The sequence below is a fragment of the Zonotrichia albicollis genome, chromosome 13 (genome assembly GCF_047830755.1).
Source record: "Zonotrichia albicollis isolate bZonAlb1 chromosome 13, bZonAlb1.hap1, whole genome shotgun sequence".
Lineage (NCBI taxonomy): Eukaryota > Metazoa > Chordata > Aves > Passeriformes > Passerellidae > Zonotrichia > Zonotrichia albicollis.
Genome location: NC_133831.1, coordinates 7816859 through 7838686, shown reverse-complemented (window position 1 = coordinate 7838686; position 21828 = coordinate 7816859). Strand labels below are relative to the sequence as shown.

At 44.5% G+C, this 21828-nt stretch overlaps 1 protein-coding gene across 5 annotated transcripts; it reads right to left on the bottom strand.

Annotated features, from left to right (window-relative positions):
* Positions 1–7778: 7778 nt before the first annotated feature.
* Positions 7779–14215, bottom strand: CMTR2 (cap methyltransferase 2). 5 transcript variants are annotated; one of them, XM_026795716.2, is made up of 2 exons: positions 13871–14215; positions 7779–11372 (listed from the first exon to the last, which is right to left on the bottom strand). In XM_026795716.2, the coding sequence occupies exon 2, from the start codon at positions 11351–11353 to the stop codon at positions 9059–9061; it is 2295 nt and encodes a 764-aa protein (XP_026651517.2). In that variant the 5' UTR covers positions 11354–11372; positions 13871–14215; the 3' UTR covers positions 7779–9058. The 5 variants fall into 5 exon arrangements, with proteins under 5 accessions (XP_026651517.2, XP_074407033.1, XP_074407035.1 ...); XM_074550932.1 differs by lacking the exon at positions 13871–14215 and adding an exon at positions 13556–13864; XM_074550934.1 differs by lacking the exon at positions 13871–14215 and adding an exon at positions 13510–13543.
* Between the last annotated feature and the right edge of the window lie 7613 nt (positions 14216–21828).

Sequence of the window (21828 nt, the reverse complement as noted above, 5' to 3'; positions counted from 1 at the left end):
AAAAGAAGACTTGGGAATCATCAGATGTAACATCTCATTTATTCCTTACAGCTGCCCCTGTTCTTTCCCCCATATTATTATGGGCAAAATATATGGCAATTACAGTCCCCCCTGCTGGTACATTCTCCACCAGCTTTTGAAGTGCAGCTCTGAAGCAGAGCTCCATCTAAACAGAGCCAGCTTTGACATCTGCATCCCAAAGCTCAGTGGGAAATGGGCAGCTGAAATCCTTAACAAAACATCAAGCAAGCCACCTAGGACACAGTGCCCTGTGCTGACTCCCTTCACCACATCAGAGGTGACAGTGTCGTTTGACAAATCGCTCCTTCTTCCTTTACAGGACTCTTATGTCACAGAATTGCCTCCAAAGTTTCCCATTTCCTCTACAGAGCAAGGTTACCTCAGCATTTAAACATCAGCCAACAGGTTTTACCTGACACTTCAGAGTCAGCCAAGGCACAGCTCAGGCCCTGCACAATTTACAGTGCTGCTGGAAGGTGATGGTTACAGCTCAGGTAGCCAAGCATTTAGGAAAATCCCTGCTCTGGGCACAGGCTCATCTCACCTGCCAGAGCCCCCCCCAGTCCACTGGGTCTGAAGGCAAATTTTTCATTGCCCTTCAAGTCCCAGAAGGCCAAGACTTGAAAGGGACACCCTAAGGACACAGTCAGAGTGACCCTGGCTGTAGTGAGGGAATAAAATCAGTTAGATAGAACCGAACACCTCTTCCAGTTAGCTTCCAGAAATCCTCAAACAACAGAGACTTATTCTACACAATAACTTCTGCAGCCTGGGGAGATAGAGCCAAACATTTGAATACACACACAACCAGGGTGTACAGGCTTGTAGCTGAGTCCTCGGCATTCTTCTCTCTTCATTTGACTCCTCAGCCCTAAATTTTGGTTCTGCAATAATTCCCTAAATAGTCAAACTACAGTTTCAGGCATTCCATTACCTGAGAGGAAATGATCTGGAAGTGTGACTGACCACAATTCAATCTTTCCCATAAGAAACAATGGACAGAGGAATGTGTGCAGGCATTCCAGACATGCACACACCCTGAGCCCACAGGGATGGGAAGATGGATGGACAAGCAAGACCACTGGGGTTGTCAGCTGCCAATTCAACACCTGGTAATGACAAAAGTACAAAAGGAGATTCTGCTTTTAAAGTACCAAGAACTAACTGCTTATTAGTCTGAAGTTGAGTGGAAAATCGCTTTATAATGCAAAATTAAACTTCATCATGTCCAGGTGACCCTGTCTGACCCATCTTCAAGCACATCATCCTTCTGAAAGATCTCAGCTGCTTCACCTGCGAGGCTGAGCACGGAACAAATCCCTCACAGCCAGGGCTCCTGCTGCCTCTTCCAATCCATTTCATTTTCATCACCACCTTCCTGATGCCTGCTGCTCACCGAGGACAATTAAGGATGAAGGATGAAGAATAGCAGGACAATGACAGCAGTAACCAGAGCAGGGTATTAAATAGCTGACAGCAGAGCACTGAAACAGAAGGGACAGACAGTGAGGTGTTACTGTACACAAGCTCCCACAATGCAAATGTAGTTGAGACAGGGCTGTAATCTGCTTCCAGGCATGGAAAACTCAATCCCCTCAGCTGCAGCAGCACTGCTTACACCTGCAAACTTTCTTATCTAAGTCTTAAGGACACAGGAGCTTCACTTTGATCCAGATCCAGCTCAGCTCTGAGCTGTGCTGCCATTTTGAGGTGTTCTCTCTGCTGTGGGGCATTCTTAGCATCAAGACAAAATCCTAAACCAGAACATTTACACACAAGGTTGGGTACAAGCATCCTGCTGTCCTGCTCTAAAAGTGAGTTGCAGAGCAGGGAAGTCTGTGTTACCCTCAGAGAGCTTTCAATAAGCATTAACAATACATGCACTACCACCTGAACTACTTTGAGGAATCCTTCCCAGCCTTGCTGTCTGGCTCACCAAGCACAAAATACCTGCTGTGGATCAACCCTTACTGTCTTCCTTCTCCCACACTGCCAGTTCCAGGTTGGACATCACCACTTCCAGTCATGACTTGCTTTAAAGTTGGTTTGTTTTGCATGTTATGTTCTGTTTGCTGTGGTACTTTCTGCTTTCAGCTTGTGTTTTCACATTCTTAGCAGTTACAGGCACTAACAAAAAAAAACTCAAAAAAGAGAACAAAAAGCTCTCCTAATTCTATTACAAATAGACTGGGAATTCATGAAAAGTTAAATACTGAAAGGAAGTGAGGAAGGTTTAAAAGATCATTCTGCAGTTAAGAGTGCACAAAAACAACACAGCACAACTGTAGAGAGTCCCATCAAAACCTGCAAAGCCCTAATTCATGCCTTGCCTTTGTTTCAGCCCTCAGCTTCACATGAGGCTGAGTCCATCCACACGCCTGTCACACCCCTCAGCAGCAGCTTTCAGATATAAGGACCCCCAACACTTGGTCAGCCACTCAGGCCCTATTTCAGCAGCATCACTGCACCTTGCTCTGCTCCAGTGAGGGTCAAACAATTTCCATTTGCCCCTGCTCATGGGCCAAAACTGTACTGCAGAGGCCTGGGAAGGCTTCTTGGTACAGAGACAGCTCCTCTGGAATTAATGCACCTTGCATCAACAAAGTCTTAATATTTCAGCAGGAACCAAGACTTCATGTGTTGGCCCTATTCCAAAAACTTGGGCTACTTACATCACATGCACTAGATTCAAATAAAGCAGCATTATGGTTTAGTTAATTTTTTCTGCTCCATATATCTCCACAGGCATAAGAAACAGGCTTCTGAATTTGAAATGGAGCCTGAAGTTTCCGCAGAGCTTCACTTCCCAAAAAGCAAATATTTACATCCACTAGCACCAGCTGCCTCTTTTCTTTTTTCCTCCATTTCATTTCCAGATGCATTGTTGGTACATCTGCTCTATTAATTAAAACTGATTTACACAAGACAAAATAGAATCATTATTACAAGCCTTGAGTGCAAACGAGTGATGTCTAAAATTGCACTGACATATTCCAAAATTCCCATGTCCCATTTTTGCACCTTTCCTGCTTGAAAAGTGTTTTGCTGTTCAAATCCACTGGGCATTCTTAGAGCTGAAAACTAAAAGATATTTCAGCCTAACCTGACTCTCCTGACTCGCTCTTAGCTCCTGCCACAGATGACTAACAGTGGGGAATGAGGGGAAGGCTGGTGATGTTTGGCTGTTTGTTTTCATGATCTAACCATTTTTCAGGCTCATCTTTAGGAGAGCAAGGAGCGGTGATGTAGTTTAGCTTCTGGCCTTAGCTGACCTGCCAGTGCATGGCAAGGCATAACCCAGCACACACCTGCTAAAGCAACGCAGTGCAGCAGCTCTGAGGAGCAAAGATCCCCATGGTGATCCCACAGGGGTCCTCCTTCCTCAGAGAGTGTCACTGGCCTCACTCAGGTTTGCTTCTTGCCAGTGACCCAGTGGCAACTTCAGGGCAGGAGGGCTCCTCAGCAATCCTTGCCTTTCATTATCCCCCCCTCTGAAAGGTGACATCTTCCAGACATGGCTCAGAAGGGCTGGAGGTGGGGAGGGGAAGAGAAGAGCACAGAGACAGCACAATTCCAATTTATGCCCCCCTGGAAAAGACAACATCCCTCTGCCAACTACAAAGAAAGTTCTGTCCGTGTTTTTCTGACTCTTTTCTGACACCCTGCTGGCCATTCCAACAGAACTTTGTCCTCACAGTCTCTGTAGGACACATCAGCCACAGGGGCCATCTCATTCCGCACACCTTGATCCCAGCTTCAATTTAATCTCTGCTGTGAAAAGCCACAGAAGTGGAGTCCTTAAAACTCATCTACCTTCAAGGGAAAAAGTAAATATACAAGTTGGCTCCAAGAGCAGATGGTGTCTAAAGGAAACTATGATAATTAAGCATCCAAGTTGTAGATTTCCAAGGGACTATTCCACTCCAGCACCAGACCTCTAGGCCAGTGCAGCAGTTAAAAGTTTCACCACACTTTATTAATTGCTAATTACTGCTTCATTACTTCCACTCATGCTCCTGAGATTGCTGCTGTCACTGTTTCCTTCAGGGGTCACTTCAAAACTGCAGAGAGTGATGTGATGGGTAAGGTCAGTTAGTGGAACATAAATAGTTCTTCTCAGCTGCTGCATGTGCTCAGCCCTAACCAGCTCTGAGGCCTGTTACTCTCACTAAGCACAGTTTGTCATCAGGATCATATGAGAGGGCTCAGAATTTATCTAATTTACAATTGTACATTTGTAAATTCATACAATTTACATTTGTAACTTCTGTTCTGGCTCCCTTTTGGTAAACCCCACGGTCTCAGCATCCAGCCTAAGGAGCAGTGGCTGTCCTGCCTGTCCCCTCTGCAATCTAATGAGGAACTCGTCAGAGGAATTTACATTTGAGTTTAATTCATTTCCTACTCAAACTCTTCCTTCCAAAAAGTCTGAGCAAATCCAGTCAGAGTCTGCTCTCAAGTTTTTGCACACAGCACAGCAATACTGCTGGGAATTGAAAGTTGGACAATATCCAGAGCTTTGAACAGGTTTCCAAGTCTGAAAACAATTTTCAAGCACTGAACTTTCACAAAGCTACTCACATAATTAAGAGCCAAACCACTTATATGAATATAAATTTATGGGCTAATACTACCCTGTTTCATAATGGAAACAAAGTTAATTTGGGTTTTATTCAGTGCCAGTGCTATTAACTATGCATCTTAAGCATAACTGAACTTCTCCATAAATCTAAATTTTGTTAACATCCTGAAATCAATTACTTTGTGATTTATAGTTAAGACCATAGTGCTGACAATTATTAAACACCAGCCTCCTCTGGTGTTCCCACAAAAAGTGCAAGCTCATCCTAGGTGTAGACCAGCCTCTCCAGAGTTCCCAAAGAGCAAAAGTAAGTTTTTGAACTAGCTTTCCTTTAATTTCCAATACATTAGCTGGATCCAGGTTTGTGCTAACACTCAAAGCCAGTTCAAAGAGCTGCTGTGTGGCTTTCAGGTGTGACAACAACTTTCTGCTGCCAAATATCCCCATTCCCACCAGGCAGGGATCCTACAGCCATCCCAGCCCCAGGTGCACCAACCCCAAACACATCCTGTGCTACTGATCCAGTGCATGCAGGGCTCTCCTGCTGTCTGCACAGCTCCAGCTGCACGGCTGGGGACCATCAGCATCCCTGCAGGAGCAGAGGAGGGAGCTGCTCAGAGGGCTCACACAATCCTGATGGCCCACGCTCCTCTGCTGAGCACTCATCTGTCAGAGCACACCATTATTTGTGGGGACATGCAGCTATTCAGCAGCCACCTTGGAATTAGGTTTAATTGTGACCTCAAGACAGATTTCATTACATTTCAACTCAACGGTGTTGGGTTGTGCTCTGTCATCAACCTGGGGCAGTCAACTGATTATAAAGCAAGTATTTAATCACCTTAACCCTCTAGAGACTTAAATTAAGGCACTTCGCCACAGTCCCTTTATTCCTTAGTCTTAATTGAGGTTTCATTACCCACTGGCTACAGGGTCATTGTTTTGAGGCACAGGTAGCTGACAGCTGAGGACCTGGAGCTACCTCGGCATGAGCTTTCATTTATATCAGGCAGCATTTGCTCATTCATCTCTCTGATACCCAGATAATGATCTCTGGCTTCAGCAACAAATAAGTTTTGAATATTGATTCACTTTCACCCTGCTATCCCCCAATCTAAACAAATCAATTCACCAGCAAGTGACAGGCACTTCTCCCTGCTATCCCCCAATTTAGATAAATCAATTCTTTAACAAGCGAGTCATCCCCATTTAGTAAAGCACTATGAAAATGCACTTCAATAAATCTCTTCAAGTTTCCTACAGAGGAAAAAATATTGTTTTAATATACAATTTCATATTATTGTTTCAATAAGAGGAGCCATTAACTGTGGTGCTCTAGTGCAAGTTGTATTACAGGTAAAATTTCACCTCCCCAGTCTCGATGGGGGACACAGAGGACCTGACACAAGACAGAAAAAGGACATTTGTTAAATAGCTGTTCAGCCAGGGAGAAAGCTAATTTGCTTTGGGCTCAGTGCTTTGTCTTTGCTTTCAACACCAACTATTTGAACTCAAAAACTGCCAGGCATACTAGCATATTAAGATCTATCAAAATTCAAATAAGATGCATAATCTAAATAATGCGGTGTATAAATTGACTTTAAGGACTGACGAAGTTGCATATGCATCTTTTAAGATCTGTAGCAGCAAAATGAAGACATCCATATTTTCCCTTTACTATCCAATTTGTCATTTCATGTCTTTAGGCACTGTTTTTATACTGTTATATTGGGAATGCAAATATTTCATAAAACTTTTTATAGGCTTGAATACAATTCTAAGCATTTACATTTCCCTGTAATTCAGTAAAACTATAAACCCATTAAACAGTATTTGCACCAAAATCAACCTGACAATCCCCAGAACAAGCACTTCCAACCCAGCCTCCTGTTTCAAGGATGCTTCCAAAGTCCTCACGTCCCCTGAAGAACATTTTGACATTAACAACCAAAGTTTTCAGCTTCACTAAAACCAAGAGAGGCATGGCTGTCATGCAGTTCAGCATCCATTCAATTCCACTTCTTGCATAAAGATTTCTCCAAGAATCACCATTAGATGTACAGAAATGAAGGTATCAGAACAGGATTCATTTCCTGTGTCATCTCACACCTCTAGGACAAAGAATGATCTTCCCCAGCTCTCTAATTTGGTGCTTACTTCCAAAGAGAAAGGCAATGGGAAAAACACATAGCATTAATGTCACAGACATCTTTTGTGAAAAATCTTTTCTTTAGGATTTTTCCTCCTGAGAAGCTGGGAGGCTTCAGGGTCAAAATGTAAACAATGGTTATCTGCTGCTGTGGAATGCAACAGGTGCATCTGTGATTGGTTCACATTAGATGTTTGTAATTAATGGCCAATCACAGTCAGCTGGCTCTGACAGAGAACTTAGCCACAAACCTTTGTTTTAATTTTTTCTTATTCTATTCTTAGCTAGCTTTCGGATGAAACTTTTTCTTCTATTCTTTCAGTATAGTTTTAATGTAATATATATCATAAAATAATAAATCAAGCCTTCTAAAACAAAGTCAGATCCTCGTCTCTTCCCCAATCTAAAAACCCCTGTGAACACCGTTGCACATTGATAATTGCAATCAAAATGAGTTAGCAGACAGTTCTCCAGACAAACTGGCCAGCCAACCCAAAGACAATCACCTGGAATCCCTGGCAGTGCAGCAGAGCCAGCCCTGAGGAATTAGGCACACAGCTTTTTCTCAATCCCACCACTCAGTGAGGGCAAGCAATTAGGATGAGAATAAATAATGGACTTTGCAGACAGAATTACAGTGTGTAACAACCTCGTCCTACCTGAGCAGCTGTCACAGCCAGGAGAAACTGAAGATCCTTAAGATAAAATCCTTGCTTGCTAAGAGTTACAGGAGCCACAGAGGGACATGGATGGTCAGGCTCAGTGACAAGGCCAAGGGAACTCTGTGCAGGCCTCCTCCCCTGCTTTGACCACGTCTGCAAGTGGAGTCTCTCTAAGCTGATAAACTCCAAAGTTAGAGAGAATGAAGACAACTATACCCTTCACCCATGAAGGATGGATAAATTACAAGATAAGGAAAGCCTGTCTAAAAAAAAACCCCAAAAGATATTTAAAACTTCCCATACTCCCCTACTGCATTTCATTGATTTCTTCCATACTTGGTAAAGAAACATGTAAACAGAAACAATGAAAACCTAAAATAAAAGGCTTTATTTTCTCCAAACAGCAGTTGTTTTCCCTTCTTTTTCTTAAAAAAAGTCTTTTAACACTTTCAGCATTTGTCAATAAAATGAAAATATACAACAGCCATGTAAATCAACATATTTTCTTCTACTTCAAAAATATATGCATCCTTTACATCAAAAGCACACATTGATTACTTACAACACAAAAGCTTCATGGCTGCACAACCCAGAGGGCTCTCACACAAACATGAACACACTTGTGTGCACAAGAAAGGCAGCACACAACTGGTGAACTGCTTGTTCAGGTGGTAACACTTCAAAGCCTTTGTTTTAAGGATTTTTAGCATGGAAAAGCTGGCAAATCCCAGCAACTGCAGGTTAGGAGCCTCTCATGGCTGGTGGAAGTTTCCTGCATTTAAATGTCTCCTAAAGGCTCTGCTTCTTACAAGCCTAAGTGTCTACAGCCACTGGCTAATTCTTTTAGCAAATTTCCTACTTGAGAATTGAGCTCAGCTTTGGACCCATAAGAAGTCACAAGAGAGGGCTTGATGGCAATCCAAATTATTGCCTGAAGAGTAAGCAATGAACAGCCAGAGGCTGACCACTTCGCTGGCATAAACAGCTCCATTTGATCCTTCTGTCAAGTGACTGAAGTGCACAAAGAACTGGAACTCAGGATATCAGCATGGCATTCACAAAACAGCTGCAAGAATGAGATGGAGAAACCATTATCAGGCTTTGGCAAGGAAATTTTCATCTCAGTCCTCACTCACTGAAATGCTAAAGAAGAGGCTGATATTCAAAGGCTACGAGGTGAAAATTCAGAGGCTCTTGTTTAAGAATGGTAAATGGGGACATGTACCCATAACCACCACCACTTCCAAAATAGTAAGGCAAGTTACACAGGATTTCCCCCACATCACCAACTGTAAATTAAAGGGATGTCAAAAGACATTTTTTAGGCATGGTAATAGGAGGCTCTGAGGCTTATGCTCACATGTCAGCACTTGCTTCCATTGAATCAAATATTCCATGTTATTCTGCATCTTGAAACATGCAACTCAGTGGCCACAAACCAAGGTCTGGCTTTCTTTTCTCCTATTTCCTACACATACACTATGGCGCACCTATGATTGATAGCTCAAAACATCCTGCCAGCACCCTCAATGCCACACCAGTTTTGCATTAATGTTACCTTCACATTAACAGTGTTTTTAACACCTTCTGCCTGCCTGTGAAACAAGGTCTAGCAGCAGCAACTCACACAGTTCTAGAGTTATTTTAAAGTGGAATGTCACTAGTCATTCGCTGCTGCTGAGCTTGCACAATCAGGTGGAGCTGTCTCTTTGCAATGGCCGTGTTTAGATCCCACAGAAACTCCAACAGCTTGCCCTGCAGGAGAATCTCCATGGGCACGAACTGCAGAACCTGCTGGGGAGAGTCTGTGTCCAGCAGGGAGCTCACGAGAGCGTTCAGGTGCTGCAGGAACTCCGCCACGGGCGCGGGGAGGCCTCGGAAGCCGACGCAGAGCAGAGCGGCGCCGCTGCGCAGGGGCTCCCGCGAGGTCGGGCACGCGAACGCCACGCTCCGGAAACAGCAGTGCAGGACGAACACCAGGCCAGCTGTGAAACGTGTCAGGCAGGAGAGAACGGGCAAAACCAAGGCATCTCCCGCTGCCAGCTGCGCCAAGGAATGCAGAACACACTCCAAGAGCTGCTGCTGGTACTTTGGCTCTCCATCGTACAGCAAAGAGAAGCTGAAAGTCAGCAGCATGGCTGCGTCCATGGGCTTTATTTCCATGCTGGGCTGGCTTTCTGTGTCACACAGGGTGGGAAAGCCCACCACAAGGCACTTGAATTGGTCGCTACAACTTTCATTTAGGACTTCCTGATGGCACCTGGCAAGATCAGACACTTTTGCCAGTATGAGTTCCCCAGGAAGAACTTCACAAGAGTGACAAGGCTGCAGCACTGATCTGCTTTTCAGCCTCCCCCCACCCAACTCCTTCACAGCTTCATTAAGATTTTCTAAGACCTGAACATCACAAAATGGAGAACACTTTACTCTGGGCAATCTTCTTCCTTCCAAAATGTACCAAAAGCTACATTCAAGGTTAGAAAATGATCCTTCCAGAACACACAGGTTCCCAGCATTATTTAAACTATGTTCCTCAGCCCAGTGATTCAAATAGCCCTTTGCCATTTTATCATTCCATGTTAGGGTTTCCATCATCTTCCTTTCATTGTATGTACTAAAATATTTGTTTCTTTGCCCAAACCATTTTGCATTCATGCTGCAACCAGCCTGGGATTTCTTGACAAGCCAGTTATTTCTGCCAATGGGTTTCAGGTGGAACTTTTGCATGAAGAACTCTACTGCACAGTCTCTTAACTTGTTCAGTTTCACCTGCTCTGCTTCTTCCATGCGCTCAAAAAGACGGATATTCTCAGAGATAGTCTCCACCTGGCACTTGTAGAAGAACATGCAACACTCCTCATGTGTTTTAAGGAATGATTCAGGAAGTGTATGCTGGGAGAAGAGAGCTTTGTTGACCATTTCTGTTCCAAAGTTCTGTGTCATTTTAGGAAGAAGCAGGTGAAGGCTTTCTCTGCCCATATAGCGAAGGCAAACCACATAGGCCTCTGAGTTCCCAGCTTTGCTGGTGGCTGGTTTAAAGACATGGACCTCCTCAAAAGAGCAGTTCAGCAGAAAGAGCAGGTTGATAGAACAGTGCTCAAACAGAGTGAACATCTTCAAAACAAAGGATCCTCCAGTGCCCAGGATCATTAAAGCAGTGACTGTTTCACAGTAATGAAGGGGTGAGACAAGAGCTTCCTGCTCACCTGGATTGCCCTGGCAATCAAAGCTGCCATCAGCAGTTACCAAGTGGACTGTGGCCATATTGCTCACAAAGCTCTGAAGTCCTGTTAGATGTCTTAATGTCATCACATCCCCAGTGTTATCTGGGCCAAAGTACCACCAAGGTAACGTGTTTGCTATCAGACGGTCGTCCATGATCATCATAAGGATGTCATTGGCTTCATGATAAGGGTTTAGAGTATTTGCTACCCAATTCCAGTGGCAAGGGACATGGTGGGACTTCAAGAAGTGGTTAAGGCTGGCTATAAAAGCTCCAGGTGCTTCACAGAGGTGCACAGAATTCAGTTCTCCATCTTGAAGAGCTTCTTCTGGGAGAAGAGCAAAACTGCACAGGATCTCATGAAATTTGCACCATGCTTGGGTACAGAGCTCAGCATTCACAGATTTCTTCACATGAGATATTATTTTCCCTGCTTTATTGGTAAATGAGGTGTGCTGATGCCAATCCTCCAGGTTCTTATCACTCAGCTGGTTCTTCACTTCATTCATTGAGTCCTTCAGAGCCTGGAGTGAGTGAAATTTCACATGATCACATGTAAAAGTATTGCTGGGATCTGGCAGCTTCCATTCATCATTCACTGGCTTAGTGTAAGTAAACTTCTTATCAAAGAGCTTCTCAATTTCAGAGAGAATTTCAGGACTGAATTTTTCAAGGTTGATCTTCTGGTTAACATTAGGCTGCTTACATTTATCCATTCTTGAGTGGACTCCCAACCTGGAAAACATCAGGGGAGAAGAAACCATGTCATTCCAATCACACCAGTACAGAAATAGGAAAAGCTTTTTGTGAAAAATAAAAATGTGTCTTGCTTAACAGCTATATTCTAGAACAGAGGTAAATGCACCAATGAGGAATGTAAATGAGGGCTATCCTGAATAAAGTCATTTGAAAATCAGGAGGTTCACCAGTTCAATTGCCCTTCTTGCTATTTACACAGCAAGTGAAGAAGAGTTTGCTGGTGCTTAGCCCTTCACTGACTCTGAATATTCTACTCACTGTATAGATCTAAACACTTAAATAGAAATATCTCTCTCAGTCACAAAAGAGAACACACCATGAGCTCTCTAAATTCATCAAGTGGCCCAGAAATGTTATCATCTGATGATGGCAGTGTTCATCTGAGAGCTCTAAGTATGGAGGGTGGGGAGCCACAAGCAAAGGCATCTTTGAGAGGGAGCACAGCTGCTGGTCCTGCAATTTCCCAAGCAGGAACAACCCTCCCACCTCTTCCACCAGCCCCAGTGTAATGCTGGGGTAGCCCTCATTGGGAACTGCCCCTCAGCTGAAGGGCCCTGCAGGGGTGCTGGACACCAGCCAGTGAGCAAAACCTTTCCCATCCTCTGCTCAGCATTACTGCTCTCTGCCAGATGACTGCAAACCCTTATGCCTTCCTTTAATGACTGAAAAAGCTGTGATAAACCTGAGGACTTGGTTGCAGCTGTGGTCAATGGGAAAACGTGCTTGATGTTAAAGAAGAAAGCAGTGCTAAGTGCTGTGGGTAAAGGCCAACAAACACGAGCACACTCCACACAAAGCTGACAAGGCTGCTGCAATCTGCTCCACCGCCCAGCACAAAGCACGCAGCGCACAACTGACAGGCACTAACCAGAAATCAGCCAGCCAGCAATTTATTCTAAACTAAAATGTTCATTTAAGCAAAATAATTCAATCAAAATTACCACTCAGGATAGGAAATCTCTCAGCCTATCTCTTTAACCATCCCTCAAGCCCTCCCATTCCCACAAACGCAAAATACAATGACCTTAAGTGTTACATAACAAGGGAGTTTGAGAAAATATTGGATTAAAATGGAAAGAGCTGAGAAAGTTTGGAAACAATGGCCACCCTCAGCACTTTACTCTTCCCCTCAAACCCATGCAGCATCTCAGGCCACAGCCCACATCTGTTTGCCCTCATCACCATCAGCCCTCTGAGGAGAAGAGAGGCACAGGGTCACACACACAGCTGAGGTTTCATCTTGCCTTTCCTCAGTTTAAGGCCTTTCAACAAGCAGGTTTAATTTCAGTGTTCTCTATGCAGGCGGGCTCTGGCTTTAATCTCATCCTTTCTTGTAGCATGTTCTGGGTAAAGAGGAAAACTGGGAAAAACACAGACCATTGTGCCCTTGTCTATTTTATTTCATTTTAAACAACTACGAGTGTGGGCTTTTAATTACAGCTCACCCCAGTTATTCATAGAAGAGGTCTGGAAGGGACCTTAAACACCATTCTCATCCCAACCCCTCTGCCATGGCTAAGGGATACATTCCACTAGACCAGGTTGCTCAAACCTCCATCCAACCTGGCCTTGGACACTTCCTGGGATGGGGAAGCCACAGCTTCTCTGGGCAGCCTGTACCTGGCCCTTGCCACTCTCACAGGGAAAAATTTCTTCCTAACATCCAATCTAAATGTCTCCTCTTTTAGTTCAAAAACATTCCCCCTTGCCCCACCACTATCTGCCCAGGTAAAAAGTCACCCTCCTTTCATATAAGCCTCTTTTGAGTCCTGGAAGGGGCTCTAAGAGCTCCCCAGAGCATTTTGCAAGGCTGAACAACGCCAGCTCTCTTAGCCCGTCCCAGAGGTGCTCCAGCCAACATACTAACAAGCCCAACCCTAAATCCAAGCTCACTCAGCACATGGAAAGAACAGGCAAGCGCCTGCTTTCTCATCTTCATTTCCAGACCCCTTCCGGCCAGGACCGGTCTCTGGGCTCGCCCCACCGCGCAGCTCCTCACCCATCCCCGCGCTCACGCTCCCCGCCTCAGCGCGGCCCGGCCGCCTCCCTCCGCCCCGGCCGCTCGTAGCGCCGCGCCCGCCCGAGGCGCCTCCCCGCGCCGCCCGCTCCCTACGCGAGGCCGCGGCGGCAGCGCGGCCTGGAGCCGCTCCCGCTCTTACCCGGCGGGAGCGCGCCCAGCCCGGCCCCTCGCCCGCCCGGCACGCCCTCTGCTCGGGGGGCACCGCCCTGCCCCGAGCCGGGAGGGCTCTTGCCGCTCCGGCTTTGCCATCGGCGGCGGTGGAGGCTCGCAGCCGGGATGGGTGACGAGCAGTAGAGTCCCGGGCGGGCGGCAGCGCGGCTCCTCGGCTCCGTCTCCCAAACAGGAGCCCGAGCGCGGCTGTTTCTCAGGAGGAAAAGGAGCAGAGGAGCCGCCTCCGAGCAGCGGGGCAGCCCGGCAGGACGGCGGTGCTGGAAGTTATCCGCGCAGCACTTACCAGCGCTAGCGCTGACAGGCTGCTCAGGAAGAAAAGAGGAGAAAGGCTGTGGGGATGTGTGGCCACCCGCTGGAGAGGCAGCGCTGGGGCTCAGCGCCCTGGGTGCTTTTTGCCGACGCCCTAGGCCGCCTGCCCTGGGAGCCTGAGCCCGGTGCGATCATCTCACAGCCCTGCAGGGACCGCGGCTCAGCAGTGATGCTCCTCCAGAGCTTGCTTTGCCCTCTGGAACCTCTAAGGAGACTCTTCACTTAGTAACCCACCTTGCTGCCCTTTCTAAATCCCCGGGAGACTTGTTACACCCGGCTTGGGTTAGCAGGAGGCAAGAGCCTTGAAATATTAACAGAGTCATAATGAGCATCACTGAGCATCCATTGCAGCATCCCTGGAAACACACAGACGCTTTAGACAGCAAAACAGCATCTAATCTGCACACAGGAGCAGAAAGGTCAAAGCATATTCATTATTACAATAGACAGCAGGTGCAAGTTGCTTTCTAGACTTTAAATATTATGGGGATTTTCCTATATGCAGGTTCAGGAGCGTGGCACTCCCCAACCCTTCTGGGAACAAATAGCCAACAATGGAGCATGAGTAAGCAGAAATCCTTTTGCTTGAATATGAGGCTTCCTGCTATTGATTTTTTCACTCTCACATACTCTTCGTGAAGCTCAATCCAGTCCTAAGTCAGAAGTAGCTTTGGTATAGAAATTCAGTGCTAGCAGTACTAAGCACTCCAGAACTGATAACTTGGGAAAATTTTGCTCAAAGCCCAGTAACTGAAAATATAAAAAAAACCTTTACTGGTCCATCTTAAGGATATAATAATGTATACATAAGGAATCTTTTCTCCCACTCTAGGTACATGAGAGAATTTGTATGTTAAAGTCATAACTGAGCACAGGGATCTATAACCAGACAACTTTCCTCCCCTCTTTTAATCTACTTGCTTGCTTTCTAAAATGAAGCAATATTACTACAAAATAGAATCTTAAGTATAGAAAAAGCCCAGTGCTACCTATAAACAGGAATACAGGACAAAAACCTATAAGTCTCTTGAGGGGAAATAAAAAGAGAGAATGTTTTTTTTTTTCAGCCAAATCATGTCATATTGATCCCTAATAGTGGTGTAACAAAATGGTACTTACTGGCTGCCTCATCAGAGTTTTACATAAGGAGAAACAGCTGAGCTGCAGATGGAAGATTTCTCTGTCTCAGTGCCTCTTCACCCTTTAACTGGCCTGTTTGAAGATCACCTTTACTCAACCAAGATTTTTTGCTATGTAAAAGTAGAGGGAGAGTTGGGGCAAATGAATGAAAGCATGTGGGCAGCTGGTGAGGTGTGGAGCTGAGGGTGTGGTGGGTTCTCCAGTGCCTGGTCTGGTCTCTGTTGATAATACAGGGCACACAGTAATGGCATTGCTAAAATCTTATCTTTAGCTCATGAGAATTTAAAGTTAGTGGGGAGGTCAAAGGTGTGTTACAGTCTGAAATGTTTGTGTTTGTAGTAAAAGCCTGAGCAGAGCTATCCTTTAGTTTTGGCCTCCTCACTGATATTTCCAGTGGTGCTGGGATGTTTTGGTTGCCTTCCTTCTGTTGTTTCTGCATACTCACACACCAGCCACAAGGTTTACACTGGCTGACTTCTGTGGGCCATAGGTAATTAAAGCATTGAGTTTAAGGGTTGATTCTTTTTAATTTCTTACACACATCACTTTTCACATGTTCTTGAGTGCTTGGATAACACCACCAAGAGAACAGATACAATTCAGCTCGCAGGGCAAAGTGGTCTCTAAGCAAGGCTTGACCTTTGCATTTCTACCCTGCCAGGCTTTTACTGGAGCTTGCAGCTTCTCAGTGTCACACTCCCCTGGACTCCTGGAGATAAGGCTCTTCCAAATCACAGGAGAGAACAATTCATCACTGAGTGCATGACAGCACAAGAGTCCTAGCTGAAGTAAATGTGATTGAATAGCACGCTTAAGAAAAATGTAATGCTTTTTCTGAAATTAAACTTTCACCTCAGCTTGTGAGCTTCAGGATTCTTCTATGTTTTCTGAAATCTCTTCAAGTTAAAGCAGAAATTTGGGTAGACACTTCTGTCTTATGCAAAATAATCTCTCTTTTTTGCTATTGTTGTTGTTTGGCTTGGTTTCTTTGGTCCATGTAAGATACTTAAAATGAGAACATAGCACTTTCTTCCTGCATTAGCCCTGCTTCTATGGAGCTAAACTTTTATCAGCTCATCTTCAGCTGATATTTTTCCAATCAGACTGTATCCTCTGTGCACAGCTGTGGCACCAACAGCCCCAGATGGAAGCATCTGTCTTTAAGGGAATATTGAGCAGTTAAACACAGGAAGTTAAACGTCTCATTAAGAACAAACTAGTCTTGTTTATGCCCCTGATTTTTTTTTCTTTTGTACATATAGGGTATAACTCTACTATGTGATGGAGCTGGGGAGTATTTGGGGTGTTTGTGAGCTCTTTCCATCATACTGGATGTGTGCAGGGAGTCGTCTGGGAAGACTATGCTGAGCCATGGAAGGAACTTCCATAGATTCCATGGGATACCCAGTACTTCTCACCCTGCTTCTAAAGATCAGTCCCAAGCCCACATAATTTTGCACCAGATCTCACCATGGTTTTATCTATCACTCTGCTGGATGCAGGATATTTGTCAGTTGGGATGATAACATTGGTATGGCAGAGCGGTTGAGAGAAGGCTCTCAGTCAGACATGAGAAGAATTACCCACAGTGATTATGTGGATGATTATGATTAGATTTATTGCTAATAGAGTATCTAAATTAAACAGTGTGGTATGTAAATCACAACACTCTTGTCTATTGCAGTGTGGTGCATGATGCTGGGACAGCTGGTTGCCCTTAATGAGGTGGATTTCCATGACCTTGGGGACTGATCTGTAAGGGTCATTCTTCTCCTGCTTCTGGCTTGCAGTCCAAGTCAGGCAGATTTTTGTTTCACTTTCATCACCAGAGGAATTGCAGCCACTATCTGCTACAAGGAAAGTGAGTTGGGAAACTCCAGTAAACAATGTCTGACGTAGCCAATTGGTAAAATGACGTACAGTTGTCTAACCTTTGCTTCTTTAAACAAAAAATCACTGAAAGGGAAAACCTATCAACTGCTCAATAATGTGTTATTATTGCACCACAGACAAGATAATGAGGAAGCATTGATCCTGTTGGAACAGCACAAATACATCCTGACAGACCACAAGTACCAGTAGTATGTTCACCTACTCACCTCCAGAAATCAGTGTTTTCCAAAGGGGGCTGTGGGGAAACAAGGACATGGTCCTGAGACCTAGTGAAAGGTCTGGCATTTCAGGGTGTGAAAGTATTATCAATTATTGAAGAGGAAACCAGACTGCAGAACAGGATAAGCTTTGGTCCTGTGTTGTTTTGACATGAGTAAGTGACCTTCCTAAGGAGAATTTGTATTCTTCATATGGAGAAGCATCTTGGAGCCCCAGGTCAGCAGCTGGCTGTGGTGCCAGGATATGAACTGCATTTACCTGTGTTGAGTAGGGAAATATATCTATTGTCAAGGATTCTTAGTGATACATGGAGCTGTGTAGTATAATTTAATTACCTAAGAATTGTTTCCTTCTGTAACAGGCCTGAAAGCATTTCTTCCTTATCCCTTATAATTTTTAGTTCAAGTTATTTTTGTTTATTGTAGACCACAGGGGTACCTGGCTTTTTTAGTCTCTTGTCCACCAGGATCTGTGGTTTCTTTTCCACTTATTCTCACTAAGGATTGTTTCAGCCCTCCACCACACTTTCCCCTGTACTCTCTGATTTTTTGCCTGCCTCAAAACACTTCCACATTGAAATGCCCATCCTTTCATCCCAAGCCTGACATACTGCTGATCCCTGGTTGTGCTCTTTGTATCCCTTCAGAAGTTTCAACTCCTTTCCCTCAAATCCCCAAATAATCCTTTTTATACTCTTTCTCTCTAAGTTCCTTGCCACAGGTGCTTTTGCTTCCACAAACTCCCATGGCCACAACCCCATTCTTACCCTTTGCTGTTTGATCCATCTCCCAGAGCTGGAAGATGGAAGTGTTGGCTGGTATTAGGACATCTCTGCTCTTTTACTGATTTCTGTGCTGTCATTTATTCACAGGTTTTGTCAAGTTGCTTCCTCATCCTGCCTGAGTCTTACGAAGATGGTGAGGTTTTACAGAGCAGGCATATAATTTGTGAGTGCTGTGGCTGCTTCCCTCCCAGTAAACATCATAAACCCTTTACATTAACTGATCTCTGTCCTAAAAGCCTTTTCCCACTGCTCTCACAGGAGGGCTATTTAGGACTGCACATTTTGGCCAGCTGGAAGCTTTTTTCTGACGTCTGGCCTAACTGAACACGCATCTCCTCGGTTTCCTGCTGCTTGTCTTAAGTTTCTGTATCTCTCCTGCCTCCATGGCAACATTTTCAGGCTGTCATGGAAGCATTGCTTTGCTCTCATTTTGCTCAGCTAACCATGACAGGCTCTTTGAACGTCTGGTTTTCTGTTCCCCTGGCCAGCCCTTTGCTGCATTCACTGTGGTCAGAGGTCTCTTTCCTGTCAATGTACAATGAGCAGTATGCTCACCACTCCAGGCAGATCTTGTTAGAGATTGTTATTAAAATGATCTGTTGGGGAATAACTTTTCTGGTATATAATTCAATTTTATCTCCCTTTCTCGTGGCTAGTAACACTCCAGTGGCTGTCTGACCAGCCAGTGTACAGACAATAATGAGTTTCCCAAACAAAGCCTTTCCAAATTGCTGCAAAATTCCTGATTAATTCTTGGCAGTAATTTTTAATCAAACCTGGAGCGTGTGCTTTGGGTAGTCAGCAGAAAAGCAGAATCTTTCCAAACTTTAGGCATTTCACCTTGCTCTAAAACACTGAGGCACAATCCTGGCTTTTTTTAAATATGAGAGAATTGGGAGAAATGTCCCCCAGGTAAGAGCACCTGTAAGGGCATGGTAATGCCTGTAGTGCTTAGGGGGAATGCTTTCTTCTGGGCAAGGCTGTCCCCACTGTGCAGACACTCTGTGAATATTTCTGCAGCTCAGTTCCTCTTTCCAAAAGAGTGATGTGCAGGAGGTGTGAGAAGACTGCAAAATAATTTGATACAGTGATAATGTCAGCACACAGGAAAGTGGAGACTTACCCTAAAGCATTAATTAAATGTTTTGATGAAATGCTTGCAAAATACTTCATGACGCTTCTTTAGATGGAAATTGCTGTGGGAGTGTACAGCATTGTTAGAAAATAATTTCAGGTGATTGTATCTGCATCCTGTAGCAGTTGAAGTTCTCACTGTGGAAGCAGGGCTTGAATGACAGCCAAGGCAGTAACATCAGGATTATAGATACAAATTGCTGCAGACACATACAGACAGAGACAACTGAGATTCCTTCAGGACAAAAGACTCTCAATAATTTTTTTTCAGCATTATGCAATCTATTCAATACCTTCTTTTTCTAGATAAATCTGATTTGGAGCATTCCCTGCAGTCTAATTGGCATGAATGTCCTCAGTGCTCAAATTAATTTTGTTCTAGTAGGGTGAACGTTTATCTCTTACTTGTCCAGCCAATGCAGCATTACAGGTTGAAACTCAAGTAATTTTTGTTGCTGTTAAATAACCAACATTGCAGCAAGATAGATAAAATGGCCCCTTTTTGATAATCCTGTTTTCCATGTAAATCCAAACTAGGAAGGAGATTGTCTTAGATGAGAGCAAATTGGGAAGAGCTCTCGGGCTGTCTGATCTCTCTTGTCTGCTTTGCAAAAAAAGAATCAGATTAATGAAGGTAATCAGATTAAGGCTGAAGAAGGGAACATATCTGGGGGGCATCAGAACTCTGCTGATACCAACAAGCTCTATGGAAAATCAACATTAAGGGCCCAACATTGCTCTGTAATTTAATTTAATGGCAGCAAATAATGGGTTTCAAAGAAGTCCTGAGTAGTGGCAAGAGGAGCCTGGATTTCCAGAGGGCAGAAAGACTTGAGTGAGCTGGTGAGTGGCTCTAAGGCCCTGGGTTTGGGTGAATGTTGCTTGGGGTGATGGTGACTTCCAGAATCCTTTGGCACACTGGCTCACAGCCAAGCAGTGTGGGCCCTCTTTGGGCACAGGGTTTGGTGCAGTTAAATCTACCTAAAACCATCTCTGCTCTCAGTCTGCTGTGCTTTGTACAGAAAAACAATGCTGAAAAAAGGAGAATATACCTAGAACAGGCAGAGGGAGATATGGCCAAGATTCAGAAGTACAAGAATGGGAATGACAAAAAGGAGACATATCTGGAAAAGGAGAGGAAATATGGGAAAAACAGAGTTAGAAAGAGGGCATAGAAGGGAAAATTAATTATAGCTCCTTAATGTTGATTTTCCTACTCCCTCCAGCAAACCAAGAGCAAGTGCAGCAATGTCCTGTGGGTCCTGATGTGGCAGCACCCCACCTGCTTGTCTCCGTAGAAGAGGCATTTTAAGCTTTCTAAGAGAAAACAAGAATGAAATGGAAGTGTGAACTTGAGGGAGAAAGGAGGTCAAGAACTTGATGGGAAAGATTTCATTATGGTTTCTCTTCAGATCCATTTTCTATTTCTTCGGTGCCAACTGTATTTTTCAACAAATAAAACAAAATTGTATTTTTAAATTCTGATGGTTGTTGCAGATTCCCAGCCTGTGCTGGCATCGCTGGGTTTCTGCTTTCCAGCATGAAGTATATCTCTTTCTAAAAATGCCCTGGTTTTTTTTTCTTGGTGCAGTTATTACCTTGTTTGATTTTGAAGTTCTCAGAGACACTTTTCTGGGGCAACAATGGTCTGTTTGATGCAAGGTATTCAAGATCAAAAAGGAAAGAGGAATGTAAGAAATAAGAAATCCAAGACCTGAAATGGGTGCTGCCCAGTTTTCTGAATTTTTTTAATGTCTGGATGATTTGTCTAAGAATTACCAAGTTCTAACTGAGGTTTTGTCCCTGCTTGGGATATTTATAAATTATACCCCCATGTGTCCTTCCTGGATTTATTAAGCTGTGAATGGATATTGTAGATGTGGCCTTTCAGCTAGGGCGTGTAAGGTCTCTGCTCATCACTGCTTTTCTTGAATTTTTTTGGCATTCAATTGTCTTGGAAACATCTCTGGCTCTGTAAAATGTGGTTCACATCAGTTGTTGGGATCAAACACCGATGCATAAACAGATCCATATGACAGAGTTGTTTTTATGTTTGTTTTCATACACAGCAAAGCTAAAATTAAAGGGACAGATGGTGGGGTGTCTGTTGTCTTTTCTGTGTCTCCCATATTCTGCTAAATGGAGGTTTAGCATATCTCAAATAAGTATTTCCTTTTTGGAAGGGTGAGACAATTAAATATGAACAAAAATCCCTGAGGGGAGCTACTGGGTCATCACCCCTGGTTGCCATGAAAGAATGGGAAGGCAATGATGTGGGATGTGGAAAGGTCTGGTTCAGTGGTAGGTGCTACAGGTCATCTCACAGGGTCTGCACACTGCCAGGGGTTTGAATTGCACAGGAGCAGGTGACTCCAGCTGGTTCCCAGGTGATGCAAGAGATGCAAATCCAGGCAGATCCCTTGTCAGCCGCTGAAAAGTTGTGTGTGTGTGAAATTTCTGGGCTTAATCTGCATTACAGTGTGTGTGTGCATGCGTGTAAGCTTTCTGCAGAGCTCTAGAGCATGTGTGTCATGTGGGGTGAGGCCAGAAAAGCAGATGTCCTGACCATGCCCCTCCTACTCGGGGATTAGAGATGCTCAGGGGACAGCAGGGAGAAGCTGGGACACTCTTGCCTGACTCACTGCCAGAGACAGCAGCAGCTTCTGCAGGTTCAATAGGCCTCTGCTTTTTGGTCAAATAAACCCCTGCAGCTCTATTTCCAGCAACCATCCCCTTCTTTTGGTTAACCAGAGAGGAGGAGG

Bases quoted from the DNA above. Each gene is read 5' to 3' on its own strand.
- CMTR2 (XM_074550932.1), bottom strand. From the start codon at position 13,665: ATGGCAAAGCCGGAGCGGCAAGAGCCCTCCCGGCTCGGGGCAGGGCGG. The intron at 11,373-13,555 runs GTAAGAGCGGGA...GATGTTTTCCAG, and splicing joins GCTGGGCGCGCTCCCGCCGG to GTTGGGAGTCCACTCAAGAA.